We start from the raw sequence: 17,155 nt of genomic DNA, 5'->3' as shown, positions 1-17,155 counted from the left end.
CCAAACAGACCTCCTAATTCTATCCTGTATTTTCTGTCTCATCTCCTTTCATCTGACATTTCCTCGGCCATGCCGACCCCCAATCCCGGAACCCTAGCTGACTGTGAGAGCAGGCTCCTACAGTGCCAGTGATGGCATCTGGAGTGGGGTGGAGAGGCTGGTGGAGCCGAGCCCTGGACCTTGTGGGATCTGACACTATCTCCTGACCCGGTAGAACTGGACTCCTGGCTACCCAGAAAATAGCCTTGGGAGAACCACTGGTGTGTGATGGCATTCCGCACGCATGTAATCAGAGAAACATTCTGTGTTATGAGGGGAGAATTTCTCCCTTCTTGCTATAGGAACTGACTGGGAAAGAGAAGGTCTGTATCCTGCTCTTGACGCTGCCGTGAGAAACGGCTGAGTCCCAGTTTCATTAGACCCTGACATGTTTGCTAACAACAGCTTCGCCAGGAGGCTACGCTAATGTGGACACTTGTGTTTCATCAAGCGAATGCAGACCCTGAGTAAATTCTATCTTCCTTTATAATGGAGACTTCAACTGTGAAATGTGTTCTGTTTACAATGGAACAATTTATATCAACGACAAGGAAATTTTATCACATGTTTCTTTCCTAATGATGGTAACTTGCCAACAGTGTGTTAACATTTTAGATTCCTCTCCTGACCAGCAGCCACAGGATCTTATTACTTCCTTTCAATGCCCCCTTTCTGTGTGTCCCAGTTGCTTCTCAACCGGGTTCCCCCTTCCATCAAGGCTACTTTATTTTTTTTTAATCTGTGTGCTATTGACCATAAAAAGTAAGAAAATATAGAAAGTTTAAATTTGACCAATCATTTCCTCTGATGGCTGAGGTCAGTTTCTCTCCAAGAACAACCCCTAGCGGTACTAGTTATTGCTTTAATATTTCTAGAGTATAAGTTACTTTAGCAAAAGCAAAACAAAAAAAACCCTAAAAATAGTTTCATTAAAAACATGAAAAAATTATAGAGATTTAAGAAGTTGGAGGACCCAAGTTTTGCAAAAGGAACAGGCAAAGGAGACACACAGCTTAAAATCAAGGACATTGTGAAACAAATAATATACAAACTTTTATTCAAAGATAATTCAAGAAAGACACATGTTGGTCATCTTTAAAGAGATTAATCGAAGATCTCAGAAAAACTATCTGCTCAATACACATGGTTACTCACAGAAAGCTTTCTCTTCCATTAATAGCAGCTAAATTTATACACACAGAAAGAATTCTTAAGACCATGCAAATTCAGTTGAATTCCATACATTCATTATATTCATCAAAAACCTGCAGGTATGTTCATGCCAAAGTTGTTACTTTAAGAAAAAAAAAAAAAAAACGAAAAACACACACCAAAACATGACCAAGATTAAACTAAAGAAAATAATAAATAAGCATAATTTATATTCTATTTAAAAAAGTTTGGCATCACACATATTAAAGTGTGTTACACCATGTTCATTCCTCAGAAGTGGCGTTTTAAAGTGTTAAGCATTGTTAAATATCAAAAAATACAACTCTGTTTTACAATGTAGTACTGGCATAATTCAAAGTACTGTGCCAATTATAAATAGATAATCAAGTTTCAAACATCTTTTCAAACATATTTAAAGGAAAGCATATAGACACACATTTATATGCACACAATTTATTATATTCGTGTAATCAAAGGTATTTATCAAAGCAGACAGGTTCATCCCCCAACTCTGTTGCACACTTACACAGATTTCAGTCTCTCCAGAGAGTCTCTGTTCCCAGTAGAGATTGTTCAGGAGGAAGAAAGAGAAAACTGAATTTTGCAAGAACACACGTTAACTTTATGCTCTTTCACAAAATAATCCGTAGTCGTTCGAGGCTGATAGGAACTGGTTTTTATGAAAGCAGCTGCAGTGAAAACCACAGCTTGGTGACTGTAGTCTAGGTCTCTTGTTAAGTCCGTCAGCTGCTGCTCGGTGCAGGGAAAGCCTACACGGTGCTTCTACCAAAAATAATCTTCAGGATCCGAGGCCTCTAAAGGCAGATGGTCTCGTCTTCTGCTGAGACTTAAAGTGCAGCTACAGGAGGAGAAGCGCCAGGCGCTCAGTCACTTCAGAAACCCTGGTCAGCGACGGCAGGTTCTCATGAATAGATACGCTGAAACATCCTCCAGGCTCATAATGGTTTATCAATAACTGTGACCCCTGGACGAAGTAATGAAGAAATAAAACATGTCATAGAACACGTTCTCGGCCTTTGAGAAGATTCTGAATTCTGTTCTGCTAAAGCCAAAGGCCCCTTCTGAGTGCCTTTCCTCCAGAGGACATGCACCACGTTTAAAATTTATATTTGTTCAGGCTGGAGAGATGGCTCGGTGGTTAAGAGCACTGACTGCTCTTCTACAGGACCTGGTTCAATTCCCAGCAACCGCATGGTGGGCGAAAGCAATCTGTAACCAGTGTTCCAGGGGATCTGGTGCCCTCTCTCGGCCTGGGTAGACACCAGGCATGAATGCAGTGCATAGACACACATGCAGACAAAACACCCACGCAAACAAAATGAAGTAGTAATGTAAAAAATTATTTACTTTATTTTACATACATGAGTGTTTTGCCTGCATGTATGTATGTGTACCACATGCCTGCCTGGTGAACTCAGAAGTCAGAAAGGCATGGATCTCTGGGCACTGGGTTAGGGGTGGCTGTGAACCCAGCATGGAACCCTATGGAACTGAACCCCGGTCCCAGGCAAAAGCAACACGTGCTCTTAACAGCTACGCCATCTCTCCAGCTTTCATTGTCTCCCCCCCTTCTTAAAAATAAAAGCTTTTTTCTTAAAAAACAAAAAAGAGAAAGAAAGAAAGAGAGAGAGAGAGAGAAAGAAAGAAAGAAAGAAAGAAAGAAAGAAAGAAAGAAAAAGAATTGTACTGTCGCCACCTGATTGTGTTTGTGTGTATGTGTGCCCATGTGAGTAGGGTCTGTGCACCGTGACCACAGGCGTCTAAAGAGTCTAGGAGACGTCCTAGAGCTGGAGGCCCTCTGTACAGCAGCAAGCACTCTCAGCCCCGAGTCGTCTCTCCTGCCCCTTGCACTACCAATTTAACCCATGTGGCTGGGAGAGCTCTGCTGAGGGCTGAATAAATTCTACATCAGACTTCTTGCCCTGAACTTTTTTTTTTCCCTTTGAAGTTATTATTGGGGAGAAGTTGCTTCAGTCAGAAATTAACAAATTGTACCTAATACTTGAAGGGTCAGAAAGCATGTGTGTGTCCACCCTCTTGATCGTGGTGGTGGTCCTGTGGGTATCTGTGTCAGGTAGGACTCCGCTAATACTGCACCACTTTACTCTGGGACCTGCTATACAGTTTCCTGTGAGGTGCCATTTTGGAGGATGGACAAACAGCAGCGATGATTAATGAGTAAGAATTAATTCCCCCCTAGTATTCTAGTAATTGTGTGACATTCTGACATTTAAAACATCATCAGAATTAGTAAATGTAGAATATGTAGTTGTAAAGACACCATCATATTAAAGATGATTATAATTTCTCTTATTGAGTTAATGGGCCCAAAATGACATAATTCAGCCAATGGTTTATAAAGTAAGGCAGTGTACTAGCCACCTGGGCAGTGCACTGAGATGGTCAGACTTGTTTTAATTAACTATTTTATTTTTTAGGGGCAAAGAGGGCGTATGCATCACAGCACATGTAAAGAGGTAAGAAGAGAACGTGGGAGAGTCATTCTGTTCCTCCCATCACGTAGGTCCCAGGGACCCCTCAGGTTACCACGCCTGGCGAGAGCCTTTGCCCACTGAACGCTCGCTCTTGCTGGCCCCTTAGTCACTCTTCGTGGTTAAGGAATTAAAGCCTTGCTGCAGAGTGGACTGCTCCCCACCATTTATACTGTTTTCAGCCATTAAAATGTACTAACTCTTCTGAGCTGTGGGTTAGGTATTCTCAGTATTGCATTAAGAGGATGCGTGTGCTTCATTGTCCGTCCACGCGGTTAAGAGGCACTGCTTATGTGTATGATACAGAAGACTTCCTTCTTACAGGGGGATGGATTCCACCACAAGGGTGTCGCCTGCATGCCAGGAGAAGAAGGAAGGAAACCGTACCTGCATAGCTTCTCCCCGTGCTCATACAAGAGGACACAACTGTCCATTTATCTGTTGTGGGATTATAATACTCTACGGAGGCCAAGTTGCAGGAACCGTCATCTCCTCCGACAACATATAACAGACCATTAACTGCGCAAACACCTTAAAAAAAACGTTAGCAGAGAGAAAACAATTACTTCCAACCTTCAGGCAAGTTCAAACAACCCCCTTGTTCTCTCAGGTGATACAAGTGATGTTCCCTAAAAGGAGGCGGGGTGGGGGGTGATGACCTACTCCGTATGTGGGCAAAGCTCCTACCGTACTCCATTACTACAGGAGCTGCTTTAGCTATGACAATTCACTCAGTCAGCACCACAGCTTCACCTGTAGGTTAGACGGTATTTCAAGCCTCATTGAGAGAGAGAGAGAGAGAGAGAGAGAGAGAACAAAGTAAAAAGGTTCTCCATGTTGGCTTCGCAGGGAATTCTAAGACAACATCTGTGCCCGGAAGGCTGACATGAATGCTGGGGCTGTACAGCTCAGTGGGGGAGCGGTTGCCCTGAAGGTAGCTACTTTGTTTTCTTTAAAGGGAGCTGGGTTGTAGTTCAGGGGCAGAGCACTGTCTGAACACAAGACTAACCAGTTTAATCTCCGGCACTGCTAAAGGACAATGGTGTCTTTTGCTGGAATCCTAGCATACTCTGGAGGCTCAGGCAACCTGGGCAACATACTGAATCCCTGACTTTAAAAAGAGGAGGAGGGGATCACAGTATTATTTATTTGGTTACTAGAATAACTTGTCAGGCTTGGTGAAAGCACAAAAGCTTCTAGGACAACTTTTAAAATACTGATCTCTACTGTAGATGTACAACACCCACACTTTTCTTAGCCCCACACAGACCATACTAACTGTATCCTTTCGGAGGCGACAGGGTTTCGTTGTGCCTTGAACTCACTATGTAGCCACGTGATTTTAATGCCTGATTCTGTTCTCCCTCTCATACACGCTAGGATTACGTAGGCCTGTGCCGTCAGACCTAAGGTCTCACTCTGTAGCCCAGAATGGCTAAAAATTCACCCTGTAGCTCAGGCTGGACTCAGCCACAGTAACCCCACCCTGAGTGCTGGGGCTGCCGTGTAGCTCATCCTGCCTGGTTTACACAACCTACTTAGTCTGACGAACACCATACCTTGAACACTGCTCCAAAATAATTTTGATCTACATAGTCTTAGTGGCTGCATACATTTCCACATGGGTAAAACAATGCTTATCTAATCCTTCCTTACTGGTAGCTATTTTAAAATGAGGAACGAAAAGCACCTATATGTTTGAATATTCATAAAATAATTTACTGTAGTTTTCTAAGGAAACTTCAGAGGTAAACATTATATTTCAACTAAATTTCGTTTAGGGCTGGAGGGCTGGCTCAGCAGCTGAGAGCACTGGCTGCTCTTACAGGAGACCTGGTTCAGTTCCCAGCACCTGCATGGCAGCTGTGACAACAACTGTCTGTCTGTGGCTTCAGCTCCAGGGGATCCTACGCCCTCTTCTGGCCTTCACAGGTAATACATGCAGGCAAAACACCCACACGCATAAGATAAAATTTTTGTTAAGTCAATGAAATTATTTTTAAGTAAAGAGCCTAAGCCGGGCATGGTGGCATATACATACCTGAGCTCCCAGGGCTTGGGTAACAGAGAATATCAAGTTTGGGGCTAATCTGGTCCATAATGAGACCTAGCCTCAAACACACAACTGTTTGAGATTTCCAAAACAATTATTCAAACATGCATATTCAAAACTATACTAAAACAGAGTTTGCTCAGACTCAACGGTTTTACTATTCTAGTCTTTTCACAAGAATCAGACTCACACTGCTTTCAAACAATTCAAAATACTCAAAAGCAGACGCCGCAGACAAGCTCCTGGAGGTCCACACATGTACACAAGTCCACGCGAACTGAGGCAGACAACAAACGGTGAGGGAACCCAACAGGCTCGGACGGTCCCGAGAGTTCCGGTCCCCCACTGATCTCGAGGGGCTCGCAGGTGAAAGAGCACCCCACTGTGGAGGTCAGTTTCTGCACCCCCGCCAGCGACATGGCTCGCCCGTCCAATAGTAAGATTACTGAGTCACACCAGTCCTTTAGGCAGTTGGGAACCAAACGCAATTGACTGGGTAAAGTGTACGGCTGAATAGTTAATTATAAATTCTGCCCTGCTATTGACAGTCCTTACTGTCCTGTACTTTGTGTTCCCCTCGGGCCACAGAGAAATCCAAAAAAAGCATTTTCAGGGAGTACATCAAGCAACCGAATTCAATGGTGCACGGTAACCTCGAGAACCAGCAGGAATTCAGACTATGGGGAGGGCAGGAGAAGACTGGCATTTCCCTCCCAGGAATCCTTTAATACAGTCATGGGCAGCCACGGCTGGATAGAAAGTGCTGATCCCAAGAGAGGATAACAGAGCTGGGAATTCCCATCGTCTAGAGATGCTGCAGTCTGGGGCAGCTAGCCTGACAATGTAGCATGTGTTTCCGGTAATGCTGGTATACACAACACTGCACTTCCCTCTGTAAAAACACTGCATGCATGGTTACAAGCACATGCTACTTCACAGTAAATAACCATGCTAGTGTTTCATGTATTTTTTTTTGGAAGAATATCCTACTTATCAAAAACACCTGTACTGTAAATCAATGTACTGTGGCGGAGGTAACAGTTCCACACAGATTACGTCTACTATGTTTTTTTTATTGCAGCAAGAGGCCACATGGGGGAAAGACTTATGACTGTTTGGATTATGTAAGTGTGGTGTTCACACAACGTGAAACACACTTGCAGCTAAACCCTTTCCTCAAAATGACCGTGGGAAACATGTGGCTACAGGACTCTGACCTCAAAGACCTCTGTATTCTTAAAATGATTTGTTGTTGTGGCTTTGGCTTTCTTCATGAATCCTGAACTATATTAAATCAAGGCAAGCTCTTTAGACTTTTCCTCCAGATGGAGATAATGTTTGCTTTGTTTATAAAGTCTTGTTACATAGTCCAGACTGGCTGGGACCCAGGATCCTCCTGCTTCTGGCTCCCAGGGCTGGTGTTACAGGTGTGCACCATTGCGCCTGGCACAAGTAGCGTACCTGCTGTTGGTATTACCCAACTGGGCAAGTTCACTAAGAGCTGAACTCACTAGTATGTGATATGGGGTAGTACATTAGAAAAGGCTGACATTAGAAATGAATGAATGTAAGAGTCAAATAAAAAGGGCACTGCCAGCAATCTAATCAGTCTACAAACATCACCAAAACCGGGATAGTATATAAGGTTTCTAAAGTATCAAGACAACATGCTATAGTCTAGATACTATGCAAGGCATCACACACACACACACACACACACACACACACGATGACATTGAACTTCTGAGCCTTCTGCTTACACTCCCAAATGGAATGCTTGGGTTAAAGCATTTCCCACCATGCCTAATTTATGTAGTCCTAGTGATTGAACCCTGGGCCTCACAAACACTAGGCAAGCACTCTACCAAACAGGCCTTATTTGACCTGTTTTGAGACAAGGTCTTACTCTGCAGCCAGTCCAAGCTCTTCCGGAACACTCTATATATCCTTTTGCTTCAGCACCTCAAATGGTAGGATTACAAACAGGAGCCACATATCTGGTTTCTTAAATTGTTTTAAAAAAATTACTTTGGTGGTGCTAGGGATTAAGTGCTGGGTCTTATCCACGTGAGGTGAGCTCTGTACACTGTCACTGAGCTGGGCTCCAGCCCTAGGCATTCACATCCACAGAGCTGGGCTCCAGCCCTAGGCATTCACATCCACGGAGCTGGACTCCAGTTCTAGGCATTCACATTTAAGGGCTTCTTAAATAAGCTTTCACACTGGAAACCCTCAAAATCTACCAGGGAATGAGACCAGGAAAAGAACAATGGAAAACACACAGGCGAAACCAGGAAAAGATCCCTAAAAACGCAGTATGGACGGGGTGATTTGGGGTCTGACAGTTACCTGCATTTCTTCTGCACATGTTCATATCGGCAACCTGTCTCCAGGCGTTGGTGGTGGGGTCATATACTTCAACGCTCTTTCGTACTAAAGGACCATCGTGACCTCCTACAGCATATAATAAGTTGTTCAGGACGCCAACACCTATGGAACACAAGCAAGCAAATGACAGTAGAGCAACGGAGCCAAGAAACTTGCGGCTGGCACAGATGACGTGGGATGAACCTCTGACGTCATAGCTCTCATTGGAAGGACGCTGACGGGAAAGCTCGTCCCTGCAGAGCGGGGAGCGAATGGGCTGGGAAGGACCTTGGTAAGAACCGCGATCCTACTAAGAGAAGAAAGTCAAATCGCAGGGACAGACACAAAGCCCTTTAATAAAACCCTCTCACTAACAGCTTCCTCTGAAGCAGTCGGTAGTCTCTAAAAGCATACGATCTGAAAGAGATGGCCATGAAAAGACCTGCTTACTGAACAACTTCCCAAATAAACACCAAAACCAAGAACCAAAAAGGCACGACAGAAGCGCATTATGTAACTAGCACAGAGGGGCCTTTCAGCACTTGGAAGCTTTTACCCTGCAGAAACGCACAGGCCTGCTACGTGTCCCTGCCACGGAAGAGCACTTAGAGAACCAGTAAAAGCCACAGACGCTTTCAACCCCCACAGATGCCCCCTAGTCATTTCCCCCGCAGCTGCTGACCGGGCCGCTACTTGCCTGCTCCGCTCCGTCTGGTGCTCATTTCTGCTATGTAGGTCCACTCGTTTGCCGTAGCGTTGTAGCACTCTACTGTGCTAAGACACTGGCGTGACGCTCCATCGTAACCCCCCACGGCATAGAGAAAACCTAGACCAGAACCACAGAGAAACCCAAATCAATCACCTAGTTTCCTCATCATAAGGCATTATACCTTGCTCTCTGGTAACAGAGCTTCCCCTTAAAGTAATCCTAGTTGTATAATATACTATATATAGTTTTGCCAAAGGGTAACAGGTGGAATGATCAAATCTTATTACCAAGAGTATATGGAATAGACGATGCACTTTTCTTCCAATTTTCACATTTTCATCAGTGATCTGACTGAGAGCATCGAGAAGTACACTCATGAGGTTAGATACATGATTCATGAGCAACAGTTATCTTAATAAGTGTGGGCAGGGAATTAAATCAAGAGGGAGCAGCAGAGGGGCTAGACAGATGGCTCAACCGTTGAGAGCACTGGATGCTCTTCTAGAAGATTTATGTTAGAGTCCTAGCACCCACACGGCAGCTCACACCCATCTCCAACTTCAGTTCCAGGGAATCTGGCACCCTCTTCTGGTCTCCATGGATATTGCATGGACACAGTGCACAGACAGACATGTGGGCAAAAGACCCATTTAAAACAAAAAACAAAAAAACCTAAATGCCCCTTGACTAAAGAATGGATAAGGAAAATGTGGTACATTTACATAATGGAGTACTACACAGCAGAAAAAATGACATCTTGAATTTTGCAGGAAAATGGATGGAGTTAAAAAACGTTGAGTGAGGTAACCCAGACCCAGAGAGACAATTATCACATGTACTCACTCATAGGTGGATTTTAAACATAAAGCAAAGAAAACCAGCCTATAAGCCACAATCCCAGAGAAGTTAGACACAATGAGGGCACTAAGAGAGACTTACATAGATCTAATCTACATGGGAAGTAGAAAAAGACAAGATCTCCTGAGTAAATTGGGAGCATGGGAACCTTAAGGAGAGGGTTGAAGGGGGGAGGAGAGGAAGGGAGGGGAGCTGAGAAAAATGTAGAGCCCAATAAAAATCAATTAAAAAAACAAACAGTATCGAATGCAATGAAATATCTGACAAGAAAAGCTATGAAGTCGTAACACTATATCATGAATGAAGTATCAAAATGCACCATGCTAAATGAGTAAAGCCATCCATAAATATGCTATATGATTTCATTCATATAAACTGTCTAGGACAGAGAAATGTACATAGTGGCAAAAAGCAGGGACAGCTAAGGGAAGTAGGGCTTTAAAAAATATTCTTAAATTAGATGACAGATACATATGAGTCAAATGGGAAATTCTTATGACATGTCAATTACATTTTAAGAAAGTCACTTTTAAAAAAGATTTGATTTTATCATTAGTAATTATGAAGACACAGAGGCATGTGAATGCAGACGCCCACAGAGGCCAGAGGCACTGGATGTCCCTGGAGCTGGAGTTACAGGCCGTTGGGAGTTGCCTAATGTGGGTGCTGGGAACCTAACTCAGGGCCTCTGGAAGAGGAGATGGTCTTCACTGCTAAGACATCTCTCCAGCCCCTGAAAACTACTTTTAACAGCTGGAACTGGCGGTGCACACCTTTAATCCTAGCAGTCTGGAGGCAGAGGGAGGAGGTTGTTCTATGAGTTTGAGCCCAGCCCGGTCTACATAGTGAGTTCTAGGGCAGCCAGAGCTACACAGTGAGACCCTGTCTTAAAAAAAAAAAAAAAATCACAAGTCTCTGTAAACTTTTGGGCACCAAAATGTTGTGCAATGTTTTACTCTTTTAGCTCTTTGGTGGCCCACCACCCAGTCCCCAAATAAACTACACACGGAGGCTTATTCTTGGTTATGAATACCCAGCTTTAGCTTGCTTGTTACTGGCCAGGTTGTCTTATCTTACATTTATCCCGTCTACCTTTTGCCTCTGGGCTTTTATCGTTCTCTATTTCTGTATGCCTTACTTTACTTCTTTCTCCGTGGCCTGCTATGCAGCTGGGTGCCTACCCCTGGCATCATCCTCTCTTTCTCCTGCTCCTTCTTTCCTCTCCCTACTTATACTCTCTGCCTATCCTCTCTCCCACCCACTATTGGCCATTCAGCGCTTTATTAGGGCCGTCGGGTGTTTTAGACAAAGAATCACAGCTCCACAGAGTTAAACAAATGCAGCATAAACAAAAGTCACAAACCAGAAAATAATATTCCCAATACTTGTCTGATGTCTGGGTTTAAGTTCCAGTAAGGTAACAAAAATTAGTTGGCATAATATATAAGTACCACGGAGGGAGGGAGGGGGAGCAGGCAGAAGGGACTTGCTTACATAGTTTAATTTATATAACTGGGCTAGTTTTAAAACAAAAATATATAACCAAAGCTGTTCCTCTGTCCATTTCTAAGCGTGCTCAGATCTCCAGATGAAGCGCCCTCTGGGCCCCGGCAGCCCAGAGCACTGGAAACGCTCACCTGGGGACTGCCAGTCTTACCTCCAACAACGCCCACACCCACACTGCTCCTCCTCGTGTTCATCGGGGCCACATGGAACCACTCGTTAGACTTTATGTTGTACGCTTCCACAGACGATAAACCTGTGATAAAGCACAGTACCCTTCACGTCCTCCTCCAAAGAGACGCAGTTGCTCGTTTGTATACATATCACTTGGGGAAATAACGCCAGATATTTTACATTGGGCCAAAATTAAAAGAAGAAAATTGGAGAACATGCTAATTATGATAGGAGTGGCTTCCTTACTAGAAGCTTCTACTCAAGCTGTTGCCGTTTATAAGCTTTTTAAACATGGCACAGTGAAGGACATTAATGCATAAGAAACAAAATTTATATGATCTGCACTGTTTAAAAATAATTATGTGTTCCTGTCTGTGCAAGGGTTTGTGTGCGTGGCTGCAGTTCCCACTCAAGCCAGAAGAGGTCGCTGGGTACCCTAGAGCTGGAATTTGAATGGGTTGTGAGTTGCTCCCCCTGAGTGCTGGGACCCAAACTTTGGTCCTCTGAGAGAGCAGCAAGCATTCTGACCCACATACCCATCTCTCCAACCTTCACTCACATCTTTTAAAGAAAAATTTTAACATAAAGTTTTGAGACAAGTTCTCACCCTGTAGCCAAGGCTACTCTCAAACTTACAATCCTTGCCCCCAAATTTCACCACACCGGCCTTTAAAGAAATTCTTGATGTAGCCATAAAATAAAATATCTGTAAACATAATTCCTGCTAAAAACACTCAGTTACATGCTAATTTTACCATCACCTGTGGTTATCATGTTAATTCTAACAGCGCTGTAGGGGAGGAGGAATTACCTGTGCTGCCGTCAAAGCCCCCCACTGCATATAACAACCCATTGAGCACAGCGGCTCCCAGCGTGCTTCTCCGGTCTCTCATGTTTGCAACGCTGGTCCACTGGTCTTTCACGGGGTCATAGGAATCGACTGTGCGAACTCTGAGTGAACCATTGAAACCACCGACAGCGAAGACAAGCCCGGCCATGTAGACCATCCCTGCAAAGGAAGACACCGATCCAGGGTGACCACGCTGTCCTACAGTCACCCGCCTGAAAGCAGGCTGTGATCAACAAAGTCCACAGTGTTTGTCAGCACACAAAACTCTTGACAGCTTTAAATGCCGAACCGCTCTTGAAAAATTCTCGTCATTTGTAAGAAACATAAGATCAAAGTGCACCATGAGGTAGTACTAAAAGCCCACTGCCGCGGCCTGTTGTAAGATAAGACGAGAAGTTTCAGTGTCCCGGTGAAAACTAGCGGGCGAATTTGGCTCTCGGTGGTAAAGTGCTTGCCTGGCCTTGCACCCAGTAAACAAATAAAACTAAAGAGTAGCCAAGGCACAGAGAGACAGAGAGAGGCACACACAGAGAAAGATAGACAGAGACAAAAACAAAGGGGGGGGGTCAAGGGGGTTAGGGGGAGAGAGGGAGGGGGGATAGAGAGGGAGAGAGAGAGAGAGAGAGAGAAAGAGAATATCCTGGCCCTCATATGTGCTAGGCAGAAACTGACTGGATTACAGCCCTGACCCTTCACTCTTACAGAATGAAGTAACTGAGTATATTGGCATGTAGCATCTCACAGGTATGCTTCCTAGGGAGCAGCCACCGTGGAAAGACAAACATACATACAAACATACATACTCACACATATACATACATACATACATATATGCATACATACAGATAGATAGACAGATTTAGAACTCATTTTGTAGCAGGAGATGAGAACACTGGGCCATAGTTCAGCCCCAGTGGGGAGCCTCAGGATTTGTTCAGGATTTGTAACCGCTTCTTTGGAGTAGTTTTGGCCAAACAGCATCTACTACAACACATGTGTAAAACACAGGCTAGAACAGGAGCAGCAGGTATGGATAGCTGGTTGGAAGGTCCCTAGAACCAAAGGCCCAAGGTTAGAGTTTTCTCTCTCGATATTCCACTAAGGTAACTAGGAAATCAGCCAGCAAACTGCCAGCTCCGCCAGTTTGTCCTAGAGAACCAGAGCAAGGCCTAAAGATGAAGAAGACAGTACAACAGCCGGGCACCATGGAAGACACCTGCAATCCTGGTGCTTGGGAGGCTGAGGCAGGAGGAACAGCAAGTTCACGGTCAGCCTGGGCTACAGAGACACAGACCCTGTCTAAAATTAAAAATAAAAAATAAAATAAAAATTAAAAATAAAAAGAGCTGCTGTCCTTTCCACAGAAGGGGTTCGGTCAGGCTTTACACGGCCATCTTCTTTCATTTCAACAGGGTCTCGGGTGGTGCAGGCTAGCCTTGAGCTCACTATGACAAGCCTGCGCTCCTTATCTTCCTGCCTCCTCCTCTGGAGAAAGGGGATTCACGGCACAGACCGCCATGTCCTAACGGCTGGAGAAAGCCCTGCGAGCCCCCAGCTGCTCACCAAGCCCGCTCACCACGCCCCGTGCTCACCACGCCCCGTGCTCGCCACGCCCCGTGCTCGCCACGCCCCGTGCTCACCACGCCCCTGCTCACCCGCTCTGCACCGCCTGGAAGGCAGCTCTGCCACCTGGTGCCATCGCTCTTCCTTGAAGTCGTAGCATTCCACACTCCGGATAGCCTTCGGTGCTTGGCCCCCGACCACCACCATCAACTAAAAGGGAGGAAATGTAAGTGCTTGAACAATGGTATCACCTCCTCAAGAGATTGACCATATTCCACAAAGACGCTGGGACGGAGAGGACGCCACAAGTTGGGGGAAATGGCTACCTAGCCACCCCGTACGCGACATCAGCAAGGGAGACGTGCGAGAATTGCCATCCTATCATCTAGCGTATTTAGTTTAAAAATAGACTTTAAAAAAATCTTTTTTAAAAAAGATTTTTATTATTTATTTTATTTACTATGTATTGTATTCTGCCTACACGTATGCCTATACATCAGAAGAGCGTACCAGATCTCATTACAGATGGTTGTGAGCCACTATGTAGTTGCTAGGAATTGAACTCAGGTCCTCTGGAGGAACAGCCAGTGTTCTCCCCTGCCCTTTTTGAAAACTTAAAGAGGCTTCGAGCCACTCAAGCAAAAATAGTATTTAAGGCAAAAATAGCAGGCAGCCAACACTAGCAAGGTTGTACGGCGTAATGGAGCATGTTGTAAAGTGGGCAATGGCTCTTCAGTGATGGGAGGGAGGACAGCCACAGTTCAGAAGAGACAGAAGGAAGAGCACTGCGAGGCGGCGAGAGAAAGAACTGTAAAGCATCTGTAGACGGAGAAACTGTCTGGGAAAAGAGAGGACTTGGAGTAGGTGAGAATCATGGGTCTTAAGGAAAGACATTCTATAAAATAAACCATCATCAGAACACAACGAGAAGGCTGCGGGGTGTCCTTGGGTCAAGAAAACAGCTGATTAACCACAACTCTAGCTGACTAAAACTATGCTAGGGATTACACAGAACACAGTCGCTACATGCCAAGAGCTTAAAGATCACACTGAGGAACTAATATCCTGGGTGGAATTCAAGGCCAATGTGCAATTGGATACAATCAAAGCCCTACATGACACTAGCTGCTATTGGGGACCAGAAAAGGAAGAGTGACCATGACTCAGCGAAAGTTTCCTGGGAGCTGGAGCAAAGGTGTTGGAAGATGGATGGGAATTTTGTCTTCTGCCACACACACGGGCACTTTCCGGCAATGGGGAATAAAAACTATCACGTCAGGACAATGTCACAGTTAATATGGAAAACTGTGAAGAATGGGCAGGACTACGGGGGGAAGAAGAGATTGTGTAAGAGATGAATATTGAAAACAGGCAACAACAAAACTAACATGGAGAAGCTCATGCAAATGGGAGCTTTGTGATTGTGACTACATGATCACCTACCTGTTCTTAAAACTATAGAAAAATGCAATAGAAATCATGATTCCAGGTTCACAGTAAACCCCAAGGGTTTTTTTTTGTTTGTTTGTTTGTTTTTTGTAGCCCATGTTAGTTACAGAGTAGAGCAGAAAAACCATTAGGGTGCTAAAGTTTAGCACAGACCAATGGGGCAATTATTTCCGTTGATACTTCTAGTTCTGAATTCAAATAAATAAGAAGAGTTAGAGAAAATCATCACCACCTACTACCAAAAGGCCACACAAACAAACAATAAACCAGTAGGGGCAGGAGTGTAAAGTCAGTCTCACATGGCACCTCAAGATCGACCCTGTACACAGATCTCTGCTCAAACCTCAAAGCTCGACCAGACATTCACATGGAGAGAAAGGGTCCTCAGCGACATATCCAATGAGAATCAATTCAAACATAAACCTCAGAACATAATAGAGTTATCTTAAAGATTTTGCTTCTAATTGTAACTATGAGCATATGTGTGTGTTGGAGTGTGGGTCTGTGGGTTCTGTGTACAGTGCCTGCAGAGGCCAGAGGATGCGGGTGCTGGGACCCCAACTCAGGTCCTCTGCAAGTGCACTATGCACTCTTAGCCACTGAGCCCTCTCTCCAGCTCCCAGAATGTGTGAGCATGCTCCATCAGCGTATGGACAGACTGATGGATGAACTTCGTCGGTCTCTAACTGACCCAGGATTCCACACTGAACGGGGAACAGAAGAGAACAGGGAGCAGCGGGAACATCTTCACTTGACTTCTCCAAGGAAGAAACTGCGATAGAGATTTGTACTCCAAGGACAAGAGAAAAGGAAACCAGAGAAATGCATGAGAGAGCAGGGACAGCGGTGGAAAGGAAACACGGGTGCTGAGAGCAGCAAAGGGGCTGCTTAGATCACAGGGATTTGTAAAAGACTCTTAACCCTGAGGGCCACACTGTGGGTCACAGCACACAAGGAGCGACAGGACAGGAAAAGTTAAAAGACGTATAGGAGGAGGGCGAGATGTGGGGAGACAAGTAAGTTCCAATGATCATCCTGAATACAGGTCACTTAGACTTTCGTCACCCAGAAACACATCAATGTTTCTTTACCAAAGGGAGGCAGGTAAGAGATAACAAAGCATGCAGTACCCAAACATATGCAGTGGGGCTGGAGATGGCTCAGTGGTCATGAGTGCGTCCTGCTCTAGGAGAGGACTGAGTTCAGCTCCTGCACCCAAGTCGGGTGGCTCACAACTGCCTGTGACTCCACCTTCAGAAAGTCCAGTGCTCTCTTCTGGAGCATGCGTCATGTGTACCGGCATGCACATGGACATTTGTACACACAAACACATAAACAAAAATTAAAAATAAATCTAAAAAGCATACAGTTTCTCATTATGGTATCCAAATACAAAGATGCTTCACACAATCCTTCCATTTACCTAGAATGCAAAACTAATGTGTGGGGCTGAAAAGTCCTATGTGCAATTAGTGAGCGCTATTCAGAAAGCAACATAAGACAAACATTTACCGTGGTACTGTATCAGAACCTATGGTATCGCTCAGCATCACTACTGTGCTTTACTCTATTTGACCCTTCGAGAGTACACTAAAGATACCATTACTACAAGACACGCGTGCATACAATATAATCCTGCTTCACTCCGACCAACTTACTTAAAAATACATCCTGAATGTAACCACTGTAAAATGATAAATGGGACCACAGAAAGACTTCCCACAAGTGCCTTTTTCAAAAGCCATGTGCATAAGCAAACACCTGAGCAGGGACAGTGCACACAGAAGGTGCATACTCAAAGCAGCAATGCTGCCTGAACTGGTGGCTGTGTCTGCTGCTCCTCCCACTGCAAGGGAGGGGACTCGGAGGAGGTGAAAGACCAGAGAGTCTCCATGAATCCATGT

At 44.7% G+C, this 17,155-nt stretch overlaps 1 protein-coding gene across 1 annotated transcript in view; it reads right to left on the bottom strand.

The window, feature by feature from the left end:
- Window positions 1-1,079: 1,079 nt before the first annotated feature.
- Klhl2 (kelch like family member 2) overlaps window positions 1,080-17,155 on the bottom strand; it is a 113,992-nt gene continuing 97,916 nt past the window's right edge. The window contains exons 9-15 of the mRNA XM_085680334.2: window positions 13,895-14,012; window positions 12,201-12,398; window positions 11,370-11,471; window positions 8,843-8,971; window positions 8,128-8,268; window positions 4,113-4,256; window positions 1,080-2,197 (exon numbers count right to left, since the gene is read on the bottom strand). Of these exons, the coding sequence (XP_085536460.1) occupies window positions 2,169-2,197; window positions 4,113-4,256; window positions 8,128-8,268; window positions 8,843-8,971; window positions 11,370-11,471; window positions 12,201-12,398; window positions 13,895-14,012 (861 nt within the window). The 3' untranslated portion in view covers window positions 1,080-2,168. The remainder of the gene's footprint in view (window positions 2,198-4,112; window positions 4,257-8,127; window positions 8,269-8,842; window positions 8,972-11,369; window positions 11,472-12,200; window positions 12,399-13,894; window positions 14,013-17,155) is intronic.

Source organism: Myodes glareolus, chromosome 23 (genome assembly GCF_982192425.1).
Source record: "Myodes glareolus chromosome 23, mMyoGla1.1, whole genome shotgun sequence".
In the NCBI taxonomy this organism is placed as follows: domain Eukaryota; kingdom Metazoa; phylum Chordata; class Mammalia; order Rodentia; family Cricetidae; genus Myodes; species Myodes glareolus.
Note: the sequence above shows the minus strand (reverse complement) of the source record. Positions and strands in the feature narration are given on the sequence as shown.